This window comes from Coregonus lavaretus (genome assembly GCF_964263955.1).
Source record: "Coregonus lavaretus genome assembly, chromosome: 19".
In the NCBI taxonomy this organism is placed as follows: domain Eukaryota; kingdom Metazoa; phylum Chordata; class Actinopteri; order Salmoniformes; family Salmonidae; genus Coregonus; species Coregonus lavaretus.
The window spans coordinates 25,139,635-25,155,094 of record NC_140006.1 but is presented as its reverse complement, the minus strand read 5'-3'; the positions used below and the strand labels follow the sequence as shown (position 1 = coordinate 25,155,094).

Genomic DNA, 15,460 nt, shown 5'->3' with positions numbered 1-15,460 from the left:
GGTTCCAGGTAAAACCCGTTTTGTTCCAGGTAGAACCCTCTGTGGAAACGGTTCTACATGGAACCCAAAATGGTTATACTTGGAACCAAAAGGGTTCTACCTTGAACCAACAAGGGTTCTTCAAAAGGTTATCCTATGGGGACAGACGAAGAACCCTTTTAGGTTCTAGATAGCACCTTTTTTTCTAAGAGTGTAGCTAAGTGTAATAGGCTACTTGCAGTGGGATTTATGGTTAACTTTAGCCAACACAATCACATTAATGCTTAGGGCTATTGCCTTCAATGCATAGAGCACTTGAATCTTTATTTGATTTGATAAATAATAACTTTTTAGGGTGGTTCTGCAATATCGTGAGCTCACATAACATTTATTTAATGGATTGGCTATATTGTTCTTCCATCCTGGTCTTGGGGAATCACAGGGTGTGTAGGATTTTGTTCCAGCAATGTACTAACACTTGCCTGGAAATCTAGACTGAGTCACGCTAAGGAGCTGAATTCAGTCTGGATTTTCATGCTATACTAACAAACCCGATTCAACTAGTCAAGGGCGTGTTGATTAGTTGAGGCCTACTGGGCCACAACGAGCCTGCACACCCTGTGGGTACCCATGACCAGGATTGATGAGTACTAGTAAGTATATTATGTCACTGCTTAGATGTAGTCATTATAAACTGATGTGGATCTTTTAAAAAACAGGTATTCAAAAATGATAATGCATTCAGATGCACATTTGTCCTCAACTAATGGTAAAATTTGTGTCCCTGTTTTTTTATATATATATTTTTTCAGTTGAAGCCATGGAGAAACCGGTTTGAAGTTGATCTCACATTCAAAGTTGTTGGGCCCATTCCTAATTGAGAGGTCAGTGGATTTGACCTAACCTAGCATAACACCTGAACTGTGACCATCATGGCGGAGAGAGCTGGCTTTGGAATCCCCAAAAGCAACTCACGTCCTGTAGGCTCACTCCCACCAGAGCCTATCGACATCATCCGTACCAAGGCTCGATCCAGAAGAGTCCGCATCAATGTTGGGGGGCTGGTCCACGAGGTCCTATGGAGGACCCTGGACCGTCTCCCCAGGACCAGGCTGGGTAAACTCAGAGACTGCAATACCCACGAAACCTTAATGGAGATCTGTGACGATTACAGCTTGACTGATAATGAATACTTCTTCGATAGGCACCCAGGGGCGTTCTCTTCCATTCTGAACTTTTACAGAACAGGGAAGCTGCACATGATGGAGGAGATGTGCGCCCTATCCTTCGGCCAGGAGCTCGACTACTGGGGTATAGATGAGATCTACCTGGAGTCCTGCTGCCAGGCCAGGTACCACCAGAAGAAGGAGCAGATGAACGAGGAGTTGAGGCGGGAGGCTGAGTCTCTCAGAGAAAAGGACGGGGAGGAGCCGGAAGAAGGCTGCTGTCCAGACAAGAGACAGAAGCTGTGGGACCTCCTTGAGAAGCCTAGCTCTTCTCTTGCTGCTAAGGTAAGACCAAAGCATTGAGTTTAGGCGTACTGACTATGGGTCAGTCCAAATCCATCCCATCCCACAGTGTCATAGCTGCTGCAGGAATCTCTCTATTTGCTCCATTTAAACATAATTTATGATCTTGGTTGCAGTAAAGTAGGGGAGTACTAGAGGGGGGGCTAGACCTCTTAACCCGTTTCCAACTTCAGCGCATCTGCTGGAAAAACTCTGTATGAAGTGAATCTCAATATATCAGATATATGGAATTTGATCAAATAATTTATTAACAGATCTTGTGTCCCACATTGAATGTGTCTTTAGATATCTCTTTACTTCCAACTCAATCAAAACAGTAGAAGAGAATATTGTGCCACCAGCAGCTTAATCCTCTTTTAACCTATGAAGTAATCAGATAAGAAAGAAGCCAGAAGATTATCGTTCATGGTTGCTTAGTGCATACTGCTCTCTGTGTTGTACAGATGATATGATACATTAAACAAATACAGTATATGAATAATATCACACATACTGTATATTGATGCACAGTATTTAACCAATGCATTTATACTGAACAAAAATATAAACACAAACATGCAACAATTTCAGTTACAGTTCATATAAGGAAATCCGACAATTGAAATAAATACATTAGGACCTAATCTATGGATTTCACATGACTCGGAATACAGATATGCATCTGTAAAAAAAAAAAAGTAGAGGCATGGATCAGAAAACTAGTCAGTATCTGGTGTGACCACCATTTGCCTCATGCAGCGCGACATCTCCTTCGCATAGATTTGATCAGGCTGTTGATTGTGGCCTGTGGAATGTTGTCCCACTCCACTTCAATGGCTGTGCAAAGTTTCTGGATATTGGCGGGAACTGGAAGACGCTGTCGTACATGTCGATCCAGAGCATCCCAAACATGCTCAATGGGTGATGTCTGGTGAATATGCAGGCCATGGAAGAACTGGGACATTTTCAGCTTCCAGGAATTGTGTATAGATCCTTGTGACATGGGGCAGTGCATTATCATACGACAATGGGCCTCAGGATCTCGTCACAGTATCTCTGTGCATTCAAATTGACATTGATAAAATGCAATTGTGTTTGTTGTCTGTAGTTTATGCCTGCCCATACCATAACCCCACTGCCACCATGGGGCACTCTGTTCCCAACGTTGACGTCAGCAAACCGCTAGCCCACACGATGCCGTACACGTGGTCTCCGGTTGTGAGGCCGGTTGGACGTACTGACAAATTCTCTAAAACGATGCTGGGGAGGCTTATGGTAGAGAAATTAACATTCAATTTTCTGGCAACAGCTCTGGTTGACATTCCTGCAGTCAGCATGCCAATTGCCCGCTCCCTCGAAACTTAATCTGTGGCATTGTGTTGTGTGACAAAACTGCACATTTTAGAGTGGCCTTTTATTGTCCCCAGCACAAGGTGCACCTGTGTAATGACCATGCTGTTTAATCAGCTTCTTGATATGCCACAGCTGTCAGGTGGATGGATTATCTTGGCAAAGGAAAAATGCTTACTAACAGGGATGTAAACAAATGTGTGCACAACATTTGAGAGAAATTAGCCTTTTGTGCATATGGAAAATTTCTGGGATCTTTTATTTCATCTCATGAAACATGAGACCAACACTTTACATGTTGCGTTTATATTTTTGTTCAGTGTAGTTAATTTCAGTATAGGCTGATCAGTTGCTTAATAAGGGACAAATATGAACTCGGGCACCAAATGCCTGTAGTGTAAGGTTAGGTATTATGGTTTGGTATTTATGTTCAAGTTAGTTCTTGGATCTATGTCTCCAGGATTAAGGTCTTATATGAATCTGTCTAATGTGATAAAGTGTTACATATTATTTTGCAGACAGCAGCTTCATTTCTTGTCTTGCATACACAATCCCAATGGTACACCGTGTGTACTGTGCTTCCCAGAATTCAGGCCAAGAAAAGCAGTCAATTGACCCATTAGTAACGGTTGAATGTGCATGCTTTTATCTTTGTTTTTACTAGAGTGGGGAAGTGTAATGCATTGTATTCCCACAATTGCACAAATGTTCCTCTTTATGGGCAGAATCTAAAACATCTAACGGTTCACACCACTGCCAACCTCAAATGGTACAAACAGGAGGTTTTCTGAAGAACCATGCTGGAGTTTTAGGGAGAGTAGATTTAGTTCAGCTAATAAACACACATGATACCAGCAAGCGCAGTGTGCAAGTTTTTATTTTATTTTAATAACATTTAGTCACCTAATTCGAGAGGAGGTGCAGAGTGTCTGTTAGGAGTTTTAGGAGTAGGCCTGATAGGAAAAGGTTTTAGGAGGAGGTGGTGGAGGTGACAGATGGTCAGGGGAACCCACTGTTGGCTCACACACTGGTCAGTCCCCATTATCCTGCTTCAGTAAACCGGCAGGACACTCAACAGACTGCACTGTGTTCTATGAACATTGGTTACACGTGTTATGTAGTGGTTGTCTAGGTTCTGCTCAAAGGGTTGGAGTCAGTTCCTGCTCGCATTCATCAGAGAGTGACATCACAGGTCGCTCCTTGTCTAGGCAAGGCAGTAGTTGTACCAGTGGTCACAGCATGTGACTTTGATATAGGCCTGCATGGAGAAACATGGATAAATGGAGACAAATGCTGAGTTGATTTTGTCAATCAGATGGGCAAATGCCGACTGGGCAATCCTTTTAATTTCATTTAGTCCTTGTGCAATATTTGAGTCACTATGGACATCATGTAATTCAAGCTGACGGGTTCCAAACCCTGAAACATGTTCCACTTCACATACGTGTACTGTATTTATTTCAACTGTAACATTGAAACCTGACTACCCAGAGATTGGTGCAGTACCATCAGATCAAAGGTCTTTGTGAAATGAACTTGGTGATTTGTAACGATTGAGTGAACAGTGAAGTAAGATAGGGCATCCCTTACCCCCCCATGACGGACACTAAGCCCCCGTTGGCTTGCGGAAGGAAGCACATGGAGCTTAGGGAGTGCTTAAAGCACAGGGGTAATGCCAGGGTGTGTTGCCTCATTTGGCCTGAGAAAGGACATGGAAAAGCATAAGGCACAGGGAAGGACACTAGCTGTGTGCGTCGCCAACTTGAGATACTGGAGGAGCGGCCATGGGGTATACCCGGCCTGTCACAACAGAGCAGTATGTTATGGTTGGCTCCCAGTCAATCATATTTTATGGGTCAGCACAATGACACAGCATCCACTCAAGGCTCTTGTCATTACATCACACACAACTGCTGACAGGAACAGAAAGGAGCCTTGCATTGACCAAATCAAATTACTACTCCAGAAGGAGTGTCAGTCACAATTTTGTGAGGCTTCAATGGATGTTCAATACTGTAAAATATTATTTCCAGTTTATTACCTATAGTACAGTATTTTATTTGGTATATCTATAGAATCAACATTTTTTATTATGACATTTTTGGAACGGGTCTCAAAATATTTTTGTGTGATTTTCCAATGATACAAACAAACATTAGAAACTTAAGCAAATGTGAGTAACTCCTTGACACAGAGCATGTGTAACTTCCATGTGAGTGTCAGCTGCATACAACCTGCTGTGTCCTGCCCGTACTGGTCACCAACTCCTTAATTACACACAGTTCTTACACTTCAGTCAGTTTTAACATACTTCTATATGCTATAAAAGCCATCAGGTTATCATACAGGTAGGCCTACTATATAATGGTATGTGTTCCTAGTTTTGCTGAGGCCTGGTTGTACGGCTCAGTACTGTAGGGAGTGATGGAAGTGAGACTTAATCTCCTTTGCAGGTTTTACCCAGGCTGCTTCTGCAAATAGACTGTTGCGAAGGCTGCACACCGTCTTGCTCACAGCTAGCTGGGTTTGCAATATGCCGGCCGGCCCGGGCGGGGGTCACGTGTGCGGTAGAGCTGTTAAGCAATTACTGGAGTTGGGTTTGCTGCTGCTATAAGATTAGCAAATGACGTACAAGCAGTCTCCTCTCTTCATGATGAGTTCCTGTTCAGTACTTGTTGAATAGATACAGGTTGAGTGCCCACTGGTTAATTTGAGTTAATGACTGTGAGATAGTGCAGATGGCAGGAGCTTGTCTCCTTATCACGCTCAATTTACTCTTGACGAATGATTAAAAAGCTTGAGTGAGATTCATTTGTCCATTTGCCAGGTTAGACAGAATGCTTGGATACCAGAATCGTTTTTCCCAATTCTGTACTTGATGTGTTGCCTTTTTTTTAAATTCTATTCTTTCACCCATTTGTGTCAATTGACCTTCAATTGGAGCTGAATATGTTATAAGGGCATTTTTCTCAAATAGAGGTACAGGTTTTTCACCTGTAGCTCATATGTCTCAATTGTTGCAATCTGGACATGCACTATAGTAGTATAGGGTTATCTTAGCCTTGACTAGATTGGAATTGTGTGCATGGTGAAATTGTACCCCAAAGTTTTTGCTTCCCCATGATTGTTTTGAACAGAAATCTATCTCCCACTGAGTGATGTCTGCCTCTCATTCTAAATTGAGAGACATCTTTCAATCCACCTCAATTTACCCACTGGATAGAAAAGGTCAACAAAAGTTACATGGGGACCTGGTCAACTCAGAGCAATACTTTATTATCAATTTTCAAATGGAAATTGATTGATTTGCTGTCACAATACCCAACTTAAGTGCTCTTGATATTTTGGGCATTTACTGTATAAATGGGAGTATATTCACACCAAGGATGTTATCCTGTTATTGATATATTGGATGAGGGATTTTGAGTCTTGGCAAGGAAACTGCACCTCTCAGCATAATCCATTTTACCTTCAGATCGTATATCCAAGCATGGCAGTGCGAGGCGCAGGAAAATGCCACAGGCATATGTGTGGTAATTTGCCGCCCTTTATATAACCATTTCTCATCCCTCCTCCCCTCTCCTCTATCTGCAACTACCTTGATATTAAAAGCCACAACTAGTTGATTTTCTATCGCCAGGGAAGCAATAAGCCCATCACTTCTCATACTATGTGTCACTTCATATACAGGATACATTGTGTTGTTAAGTCATTTAATTTAAAATGCCCTTCACATTCCACTATATCAGCCAGTTGTTAAAATTCTAAGCATGAGCCTTCCCGTTTCTTTTTAGAAACTGCTGGTTAAACCTTTCAAATAATGACTCCCTTTTTATCCCAGATTTATAGCAAATTTGAGAGAAATTCATTCCTTCATTCCATCATGGCAGTGGTCCATCTGGACCTTTTTAGAGCTAGTGTTAATTATCAGTTACGCTCTTGGGTGAGGTTGTTCAATATTACTCAGATGCCAAACAAAGGCGACTTGATTTGTTGTACAGTAGTTTGACCTACTGTAAATTTGATCTTCCTACTTTTTGGAGGGGTGCAGATTGAATGAGTCAGAGATGATCCTCTTCAGTAAACACTGGAAAGTCAAGATAATGCGATCGATAAATGTACTTTAAATGTACAAATGTAGGATCTTAATTTGGAAATGCAAACTTCCCATTGGGCACAAACTGGTTGAACCAACGTTATTTGTCAACGTATTGTGACGTGGAATCTACACAGAAAATACATTGGATTTTTTAAAAAAGTTATCAACTGTTGTTTTAAGGGTGAAATTTAAACCACAGGATTATGTCATCATTGTAACCAATTTTCAACATAGACAAATAAAATATTTTGAATTTGTACCTTTGAAACAACGTCAGATCTTCAACGTTATATCCACTATTAAAAAAAAAAAAACTATAGGCTGGGCAGCACCTCCTTCTGGAGAGTTGATGTACAGCTATTCATTTGGTCTCCCATCTAGGGTTTTAACCAAGCCCAGATTTTATATTTGTCACTGACTACTACCAATGTGCTATTGTGAGAATGATTATTGAGAGACCTCTTAATACTTAAATATATTTACTGTTGCTATCGAACTCATTCCAAAGAGTAGGTTTAACAGAGCAAATGAAATGTAACCATACTGTATAAGTCAAATATCATCAATGATACTATTTAGGCCTATATGGCATTTGCAAAGACATCAACAACCCGGTGTTCAACAAAAAATTGACAATAAACATAGGCCAAGGGTTTCGAGCTTTGGTTGATTTCATAATTTAAGTTAATGATTAATATGTTCGTCTCCATCTCAACCAAAAATCTAATTTAAAGAATAGGAGTAAATCAAGTCTAACGTTATTTAAAGTGCATTTAAAGTTTGATTAGATTTAGTACTATTCTTTAAATCAGATTTTTGGTTGAGATGGAGACGTGAATCCACCATATCAATTATTAATTTGTAGACAAACTGGATATTGAATTGTGTTTGGTTGTCAACGCAACCAAATATCAACATTTGAAGGAAATGTATCTTCTTGGATAGTTCCATCTGTGCCACTGACTTAGTCTGGCTTTAATTCCAGTTTGTCTACAAATTAATAATTGATATGTTGGATTAACGACTCCATCTCAACCAAAAATCGAAGTTAAAGAATAGGACTAAATCAAATGAAATTAAGCTTTAAATGCACTTTAAATAAAGTTTAATAAGATTGTATCCTTTAACTTTGATTCTTGGTTGAGATGGAGACGTGAATCCAACATACAGTGCATTCGGAAAGTATTCAGACCCCTTCACTGTTTCCACATTTTGTTACATTACAGCCTTATTCTAAAATTGATTAAATAAAACAATTTACTCATTGATCTACACACATTACCCCATAATGACAAAGTCAAACAACAGGTTTTTAGATTTTTTTGCAAATGTATGAAAAAATAAAAAACAGAAATACCTCATTTACATAAGTATTCAGACCCTTTGCTATGATACTCGAAATTGAGCTCAGGTGCATCCTGTTTCCATTGATCATCTTGAGATTTTTCTACAACTTGATTGGAGTCCACCTGTGGTAAATTCAATTGATTGGACATGATTTGGAAAGGCGCACACCTGTCTATATAAGGTCCCACAGTTGACAGTGCATGTCAGAGCAAAAACCAAGCCATGAGGTCGAAATAATTATCCGTAGAGCTCCGAGACAGGATTGTGTCGAGGCATAGATCTGGGGAAGGGTACCAAAATATGTCTGCAGCATTGAAGGTCCCCAAGAACACAGTGGCCTCCATCATTCTTAAATGGAAGAAGTTTGGAACCACCAAGACTCTTCCTAGAGCTGGCCGCCCGGCCAAACTGAGCAATTGGGGGAGAAGGGCCTTGGTCAGGGAGGTGACCAAGAACCCGATGGTCACTCTGAGAGAGCTCCAGAGTTCCGCTGTGGAGATGGGAGAACCTTCCAGAAGGACAACCATCTCTACAGCACTCCACCAATCAGGCTTTTATGGTAGAGTGGCCAGACGGAAACCACTCCTCAGTAAAAGGCACATGACAGCCCGCTTGGAATTTGCCAAAAGGCACCTAAAGGACTCTGACCATGAGAAACAAGATTCTCTGGTCTGATAAAACCAAGATTGAGCTCTTTGTCCTGAATGCCAAGCGTCACGTCTGGAGGAAACCTGGCACCATCCCTACGGTGAAGCATTGTGGTGGCAGCCCCATGCTTTGGGGATGTTTTTCAGCGGCAGGGACTGGGAGACTAGTCAGGATCGAGGTAAAGATGAACGGAACAAAGTACAGGGAGATCCTTGATGAAAACCTGCTCCAGAGTTCTCAGGACCTCAGACTGGGGAGAAGGTTTTCCTTCCAACAGGACAACGACACTAAGCACACAGCCAAGACAATGCAGGAGTGGCTTCGGGACAAGTCTCTGAATGTCCTTGTGTGGGCCAGCCAGAGCCCGGACTTGAACCCGATCGAACGTCTCTGGAGAGACCTGAAAATAGCTGTGCAGCAACGCTCCCCATCCAACCTGACAGAGCTTGAAAGGATCTGCAGAGAAGAATGGGAAAAACTCCCCAAATACAGGTGTGCCAAGCTTGTAGCGTCATACCCAAGAAGGCTGTAATCGCTGCCAAAGGTGCTTCAACAAAGTACTGGGTAAAGGGTCTGAATACTTATGTAAATGTGATATTTCTGTATTTTATATTTAATAAATGTGCAAAAATGTCTAAACTGTTTTTGCTTCATCATTATGGGGTATTGTGTGTAGATTGATGAGGAAAAAAAGCGATTTAATCAATTTTAGAATAAGGCTGTAACGTAACAAAATGTGGAAAAAGTAAAGGGGACTGAATACTTTCCGAATGCACTGTATCAATTATTAATATGTAGACAAACTGGAATTTGTTGACAACCAAACACAATTCAATATAACTTTTGCAATACAGTAAATAGCCTATTAACTTGTCAACAAATTAACAAATGATATGTTGGATTCACGTCTCCAACTAAACCAAGAATAAAAGTTAAAGAATAGGTTTAAGCCAGTGCCTCAGATGAAACTATCCAAGCATTATACAGTGGGGAAAAAAAGTATTTAGTCAGCCACCAATTGTGCAAGTTCTCCCACTTAAAAAGATGAGAGAGGCCTGTAATTTTCATCATAGGTACACGTCAACTATGACAGACAAAATGAGGAAAAAAAATCCAGAAAATCACATTGTAGGATTTTTTATGAATTTATTTGCAAATTATGGTGGAAAATAAGTATTTGGTCAATAACAAAAGTTTCTCAATACTTTGTTGTATACCCTTTGTTGGCAATGACACATGTCAAACGTTTTCTGTAAGTCTTCACAAGGTTTTCACACACTGTTGCTGGTATTTTGGCCCATTCCTCCATGCAGATCTCCTTTAGAGCAGTGATGTTTTGGGGCTGTCGCTGGGCAACACAGACTTTCAACTCCCTCCAAAGATTTTCTATGGGGTTGAGATCTGGAGACTGGCTAGGCCACTCCAGGACCTTGAAATGCTTCTTACGAAGCCACTCCTTCGTTGCCCGGGCGGTGTGTTTGGGATCATTGTCATGCTGAAAGACCCAGCCACGTTTCATCTTCAATGCCCTTGCTGATGGAAGGAGGTTTTCACTCAAAATCTCATGATACATGGCCCCATTCATTCTTTCCTTTACATGGATCAGTCGTCCTGGTCCCTTTGCCGAAAAACAGCCCCAAAGCATGATGTTTCCACCCCCATGCTTCACAGTAGGTATGGTGTTCTTTGGATGCAACTCAGCTTTCTTTGTCCTCCAAACACGACGAGTTGAGTTTTTACTAAAAAGTTCTATTTTGGTTTCATCTGACCATATGACATTCTCCCAATCCTCTTCTGGATCATCCAAATGCACTCTAGCAAACTTCAGATGGGCCTGAACATGTACTGGCTTAAGCAGGGGGACACGTCTTGCACTGCAGGATTTGAGTCCCTGGCGGCGTAGTGTGTTACTGATGGTAGGCTTTGTTACTTTGGTCCCAGCTCTCTGCAGGTCATTCACTAGGTCCCCCCGTGTGGTTCTGGGATTTTTGCTCACCGTTCTTGTGATCATTTTGACCCCACGGGGTGAGATCTTGCGTGGAGCCCCAGATCGAGGGAGATTATCAGTGGTCTTGTATGTCTTCCATTTCCTAATAATTGCTCCCACAGATGATATCTTCAAACCAAGCTGCTTACCTATTGCAGATTCAGTCTTCCCAGCCTGGTGCAGGTCTACAATTTTGTTTCTGGTGTCCTTTGACAGCTCTTTGGTCTTGACCATAGTGGAGTTTGGAGTGTGACTGTTTGAGGTTGTGGACAGGTGTCTTTTATACTGATAACAAGTTCAAACAGGTGCCATTAATACAGGTAACGAGTGGAGGACAGAGGAGCCTCTTAAAGAAGAAGTTACAGGTCTGTGAGAGCCAGAAATCTTGCTTGTTTGTAGGTGACCAAATACTTTTTTTCCACCATAATTTGCAAATAAATTCATAAAAAATCCTACAATGTGATTTTCTGGATTTTCTTTTCTCAATTTGTCTGTCATAGTTGACGTGTACCTATGATGAAAATTACAGGCCTCTCTCATCTTTTTAAGTGGGAGAACTTGCACAATTGGTGGCTGACCAAATACTTTTTCTCCCCACTGTATATCCTTTAAATGTTGATATTTGGTTGTGTTGTGGTCCTCTATAGCTCAATTGGTAGAGCATGGCGCTTGTAACGCCAGGGTAGTGGGTTCGATCCCCGGGACCACCCATACGTAAAAATGTATGCACACATGACTGTAAGTTGCTTTGGATAAAAGCGTCTGCTAAATGGTATATTATTGTTGTTGTTATTATTATTATTATTATTATTATATTGTCAACCAAACACAATTCAATAATCTTTTTGTAATACAGTAAATAGCCTAAAGTTAAGGCTAATGTAACAGTAGTTATTCAACCTTAAAATGATGAACACATTCATGGCCACATTTTGAGGTTAGCCTACTGTAACTATACATGTCTTGTTATGTAATCATAGAAAGCGTGCATGTTCAAGATAGCATGCAAAAGTTGCAGGTCTGTGTAGATTTCCCCAATTGCTGCAATAATCTGCACTGAATCTTGAACAGCATTGGTAACTTGCACCATGTACTTTTAATGTAATCTCAACTGCAATTCAGGTCATTTGGTTGTGCTATTAGATGAAGCACAGTGATAACACATTAAGTTGTTGTATAAATACAAAATATCTGACGTTGTATTCAGATTTGAACTTTGTTTTGCTTTTGAATGGTTGAAAGTGCAGTGATAACACATTTAGATGACAACTAATCCAAAAATCAGACATTGTTTTTTTTATTGGAATTTGGTTGTGCTTTTACAGTGCCTTCAGAAAGTATTTTCTTCACGTGCGTTACAGCCTGAATTTAAAATGGATTACATTTTGATTTTGAGTCACTGGCCTACACACAATACCCCATAATGTCAAAGTGGAATAATTTTTTTAGAAATGTTTACAAATGACTAAAAAATAAAAAACTGAAATATCTTGAGTCAATAATTATTAAATCCCTTTGTTATGGTAACAAGTCACATAATAAGTTGTGTGGACAATAACTCACTAAAGTAAAACTGAAATGAATGTGGCAAAGAAATTAACTTTTTGTCCTGAATACAAAGCGTTATCCAACACAACACATCACTGAGTACCACTCTTCATATTTTCAAGCATGGTGGTGGCTGCATCATGTTATGGGTATACTTGTCATCGGCAAGGACTACAGAATAGAGCTAAGCACAGGCAAAATTCTAAAGGAAAACCTGGTTCAGTCTGCTTTCCAACAGACACTGGGAGAAGAATTCACCTTTCAGCAGGACAATAACCTAAAACACAAGGCCAAATATACACTGGAGTTGCTTACCAAGATGTTCCTGAGTGGCCTAGTTACAGTCTGGGCTTAGTGTAAATCGGCTTGAAAATCTATGGCAAGACTTGAAAATGGCTATCTAGCAATGATCAACAACCAACCTGACAGAGCTTGGAGAATTTTAAAAATAATAATGGGCAAATATTGTACAATCCAGGTCTGCAAAGCTCTTAGAGACTTACCCAGAAAGACTCACAGCTGTAATCACTGACAACGGTGATTCTAACATGTAGTCACTCAGAGGTGTGCATACTAATGTAAATGAGATATTTCTGTATTTCATTTTCAATACATTTGCAAATATTTCTACAAACATGTTTTCACTTTGTCATTTATGGGGTATTGTTTGTAGATGGGTGAGAAACAATTTAATCCATTTTGAATTCAGGCTGTAACACAACAAAATGTGGAATAAGTCAAGGGGTATGAATACTTTCTGAAGGCACTATAGATGGTTGAAAGCATAGTGATAACACATTGGGAATTCAACAAACTTCTGGCTGTCTTTTTGAGTGGATTAATAAAAGGTTGAAATCTCATTGATCAACGTCTCAACCAAATATTACCCACATTTCCATGTTGAAATGACTTTGTGTGCCCAGCGGGTTGTAGTGTATTCAAGGTTTAAAAAGGCTTCTAAAGTTTGTAATATCCACTTAACATTTTCAAACTTGATTTGTCCTAACAAAAAAAAATTCAACCTCTACAAAAATGTCAAATAATTATAATCCATACAATAATTCACATTTCCTGTTGCTGCAGGATTCTTTTCCTGTTTTGAGAATTTGGTCAAATTAACATCCTATATCTGCAGATTTTTCGTGTTTATTTGCAAAATCATACACTTAGAAAAAAAGGTGCTATCTAGAACCTTAAAGGGTTCTTCCTTAAAGGGTTCTTCGGCTGTCCCCATAGGAGAACCCTTTGAATAACTATTTTTGGCTCCAGGTAGAACCCTTTTGGTTCCAGGTAGAACCCTTTTCGGTTCCATGTTGAACAGAGAGTTCTACATGGAATCCAAAAGGGTTCTCCTATGGGGACAGCTGAAGAACCCTTTTTTTCTAAGAGTGTACAATTGATTGCATGGCTTGAGGGTGGTGAGTGTAATATGATTTATTTGACAGCAGTCAGCAGGCTGTATGTAGGCCTACAGCACATGAGAGGAACAGGGTAATCTGTTCCAGACATGCCACCAGGGGTCTTTTCACAGTCCCCAAATCCAGAACAAATTCAAGAAAGCACACAGTATTATATAGGGCCATTATTGCATGGAACTCCCTTCCATGTCATATTGCTCAAATGAACAGAAAACCTGGTTTAAAAAAACAGATAAAGCAACACCTCACGGCACAACGCCTCTCCCTTATTTGACCTAGATATTGTGTGTATGTATTGATATGTAGCCTATGTGTGCCATTTTTAAATGTATGTAGTTCTGTCCAGTTCTTGTCTATTAATGTTATATATTATGTCATGTTTTGTGTGGACCTCAGGAAGAGTAGCTGCTGCTTTCGCAACAGCTAATGGGGATCCTAATAAAGTTACCAAAATACTATAGTTGCAAATCATTGCCCTGAGTTGAGTAGGCCTAGTCTATTTGTGGAGTGGGTAGTAATCGAATAAGTATTAATATGCAAATTAGCTCTGCATTAGCAGATGACATAAACATCACATTAAAAAAACGTGTAGATATGCTGTGTCAGTCTGTTCTTCTCCATGCAATGTAATAGTGTGTGGCGTGCACGTGGCCATTGCAGCGTCCAATGTTTGTCCCTAAAACAGAATACCTTGGACATTTGGTTTAGTTTGTTTGGTTAGATATCAGTTCAGTTTACACACTGTGTTTAATTACGGGTTGCCCACTCATCACGTCGTCTGAATCTGTCACATGGTCATGTCACCTTAATTACCAAGCTTGTGGTTGGCCTGTATATTGTGATGACCAATCAGGCGCATGTATTTGACTAATTACTATAATCATGGACTTCTCCCTTTTCCCCTCACACAAAGAGAAACCATCCCACCATCACCAACTCACTGAACACAATCCAGCGGGCTCTGGTCTACATGGATCACAGTCAGAAACAAAAGCCTGAGCCAACATGGTCTAAATAAAGCCTGTTTTGGGGGGTAATAGCATGGTGTCTGTCACCATAGTAATGAACTGTGAAATCTATGCAAATTGTCTTGATGCTGCAATGTTATATTGATACATTTTTGAGTGTCTGTATGCAGTTTCACTGTCTATTGATAATTGAAAATTGTGTCATTGCGTTGCTAAGAAAGTGTCATATTTTAGGTTTAAATTACGATCCAGTGGTACATCCCTAATCAATAGTGAAAATATATACACACACACACACACACATACAAACACATAAGGCTTGATATTGGTTTAGTTATGGTCTTTAGTAGGCTATATAACCATATTCTAGTTGCTATTGCTGTACAATGGCCTGTAAAATTAAATGGCACTCCTCCACTGTGTCCCTTACTCAGCAGAAGCTCCTTGAAAAATGTGGTGGATTGGCTCCAGCTACATCACCCATATAAAAACACAGCCAATGTCACTTTTCCATAAATACCTCCTGATATTGATCAAGACGTTCTTGGGTTTCCTTGCCGAGTTAGTTTCCCCTCCGAGGCCGGCCTGCAGCAGTGATAATGTTTGCC

General features: G+C 40.3%; 1 protein-coding gene across 1 annotated transcript in view; it reads left to right on the top strand.

The window, feature by feature from the left end:
- Positions 1-911: 911 nt before the first annotated feature.
- The window catches only part of LOC311146180 (potassium voltage-gated channel subfamily B member 2-like), a gene marked incomplete at both ends in the record, with an annotated part of 37,397 nt that continues 22,848 nt past the window's right edge, over positions 912-15,460 (top strand). Inside the window, one exon of the mRNA XM_084182673.1 lies at positions 912-1,490. Within this exon, the coding sequence (XP_084038799.1) occupies positions 912-1,490 (579 nt within the window). The remainder of the gene's footprint in view (positions 1,491-15,460) is intronic.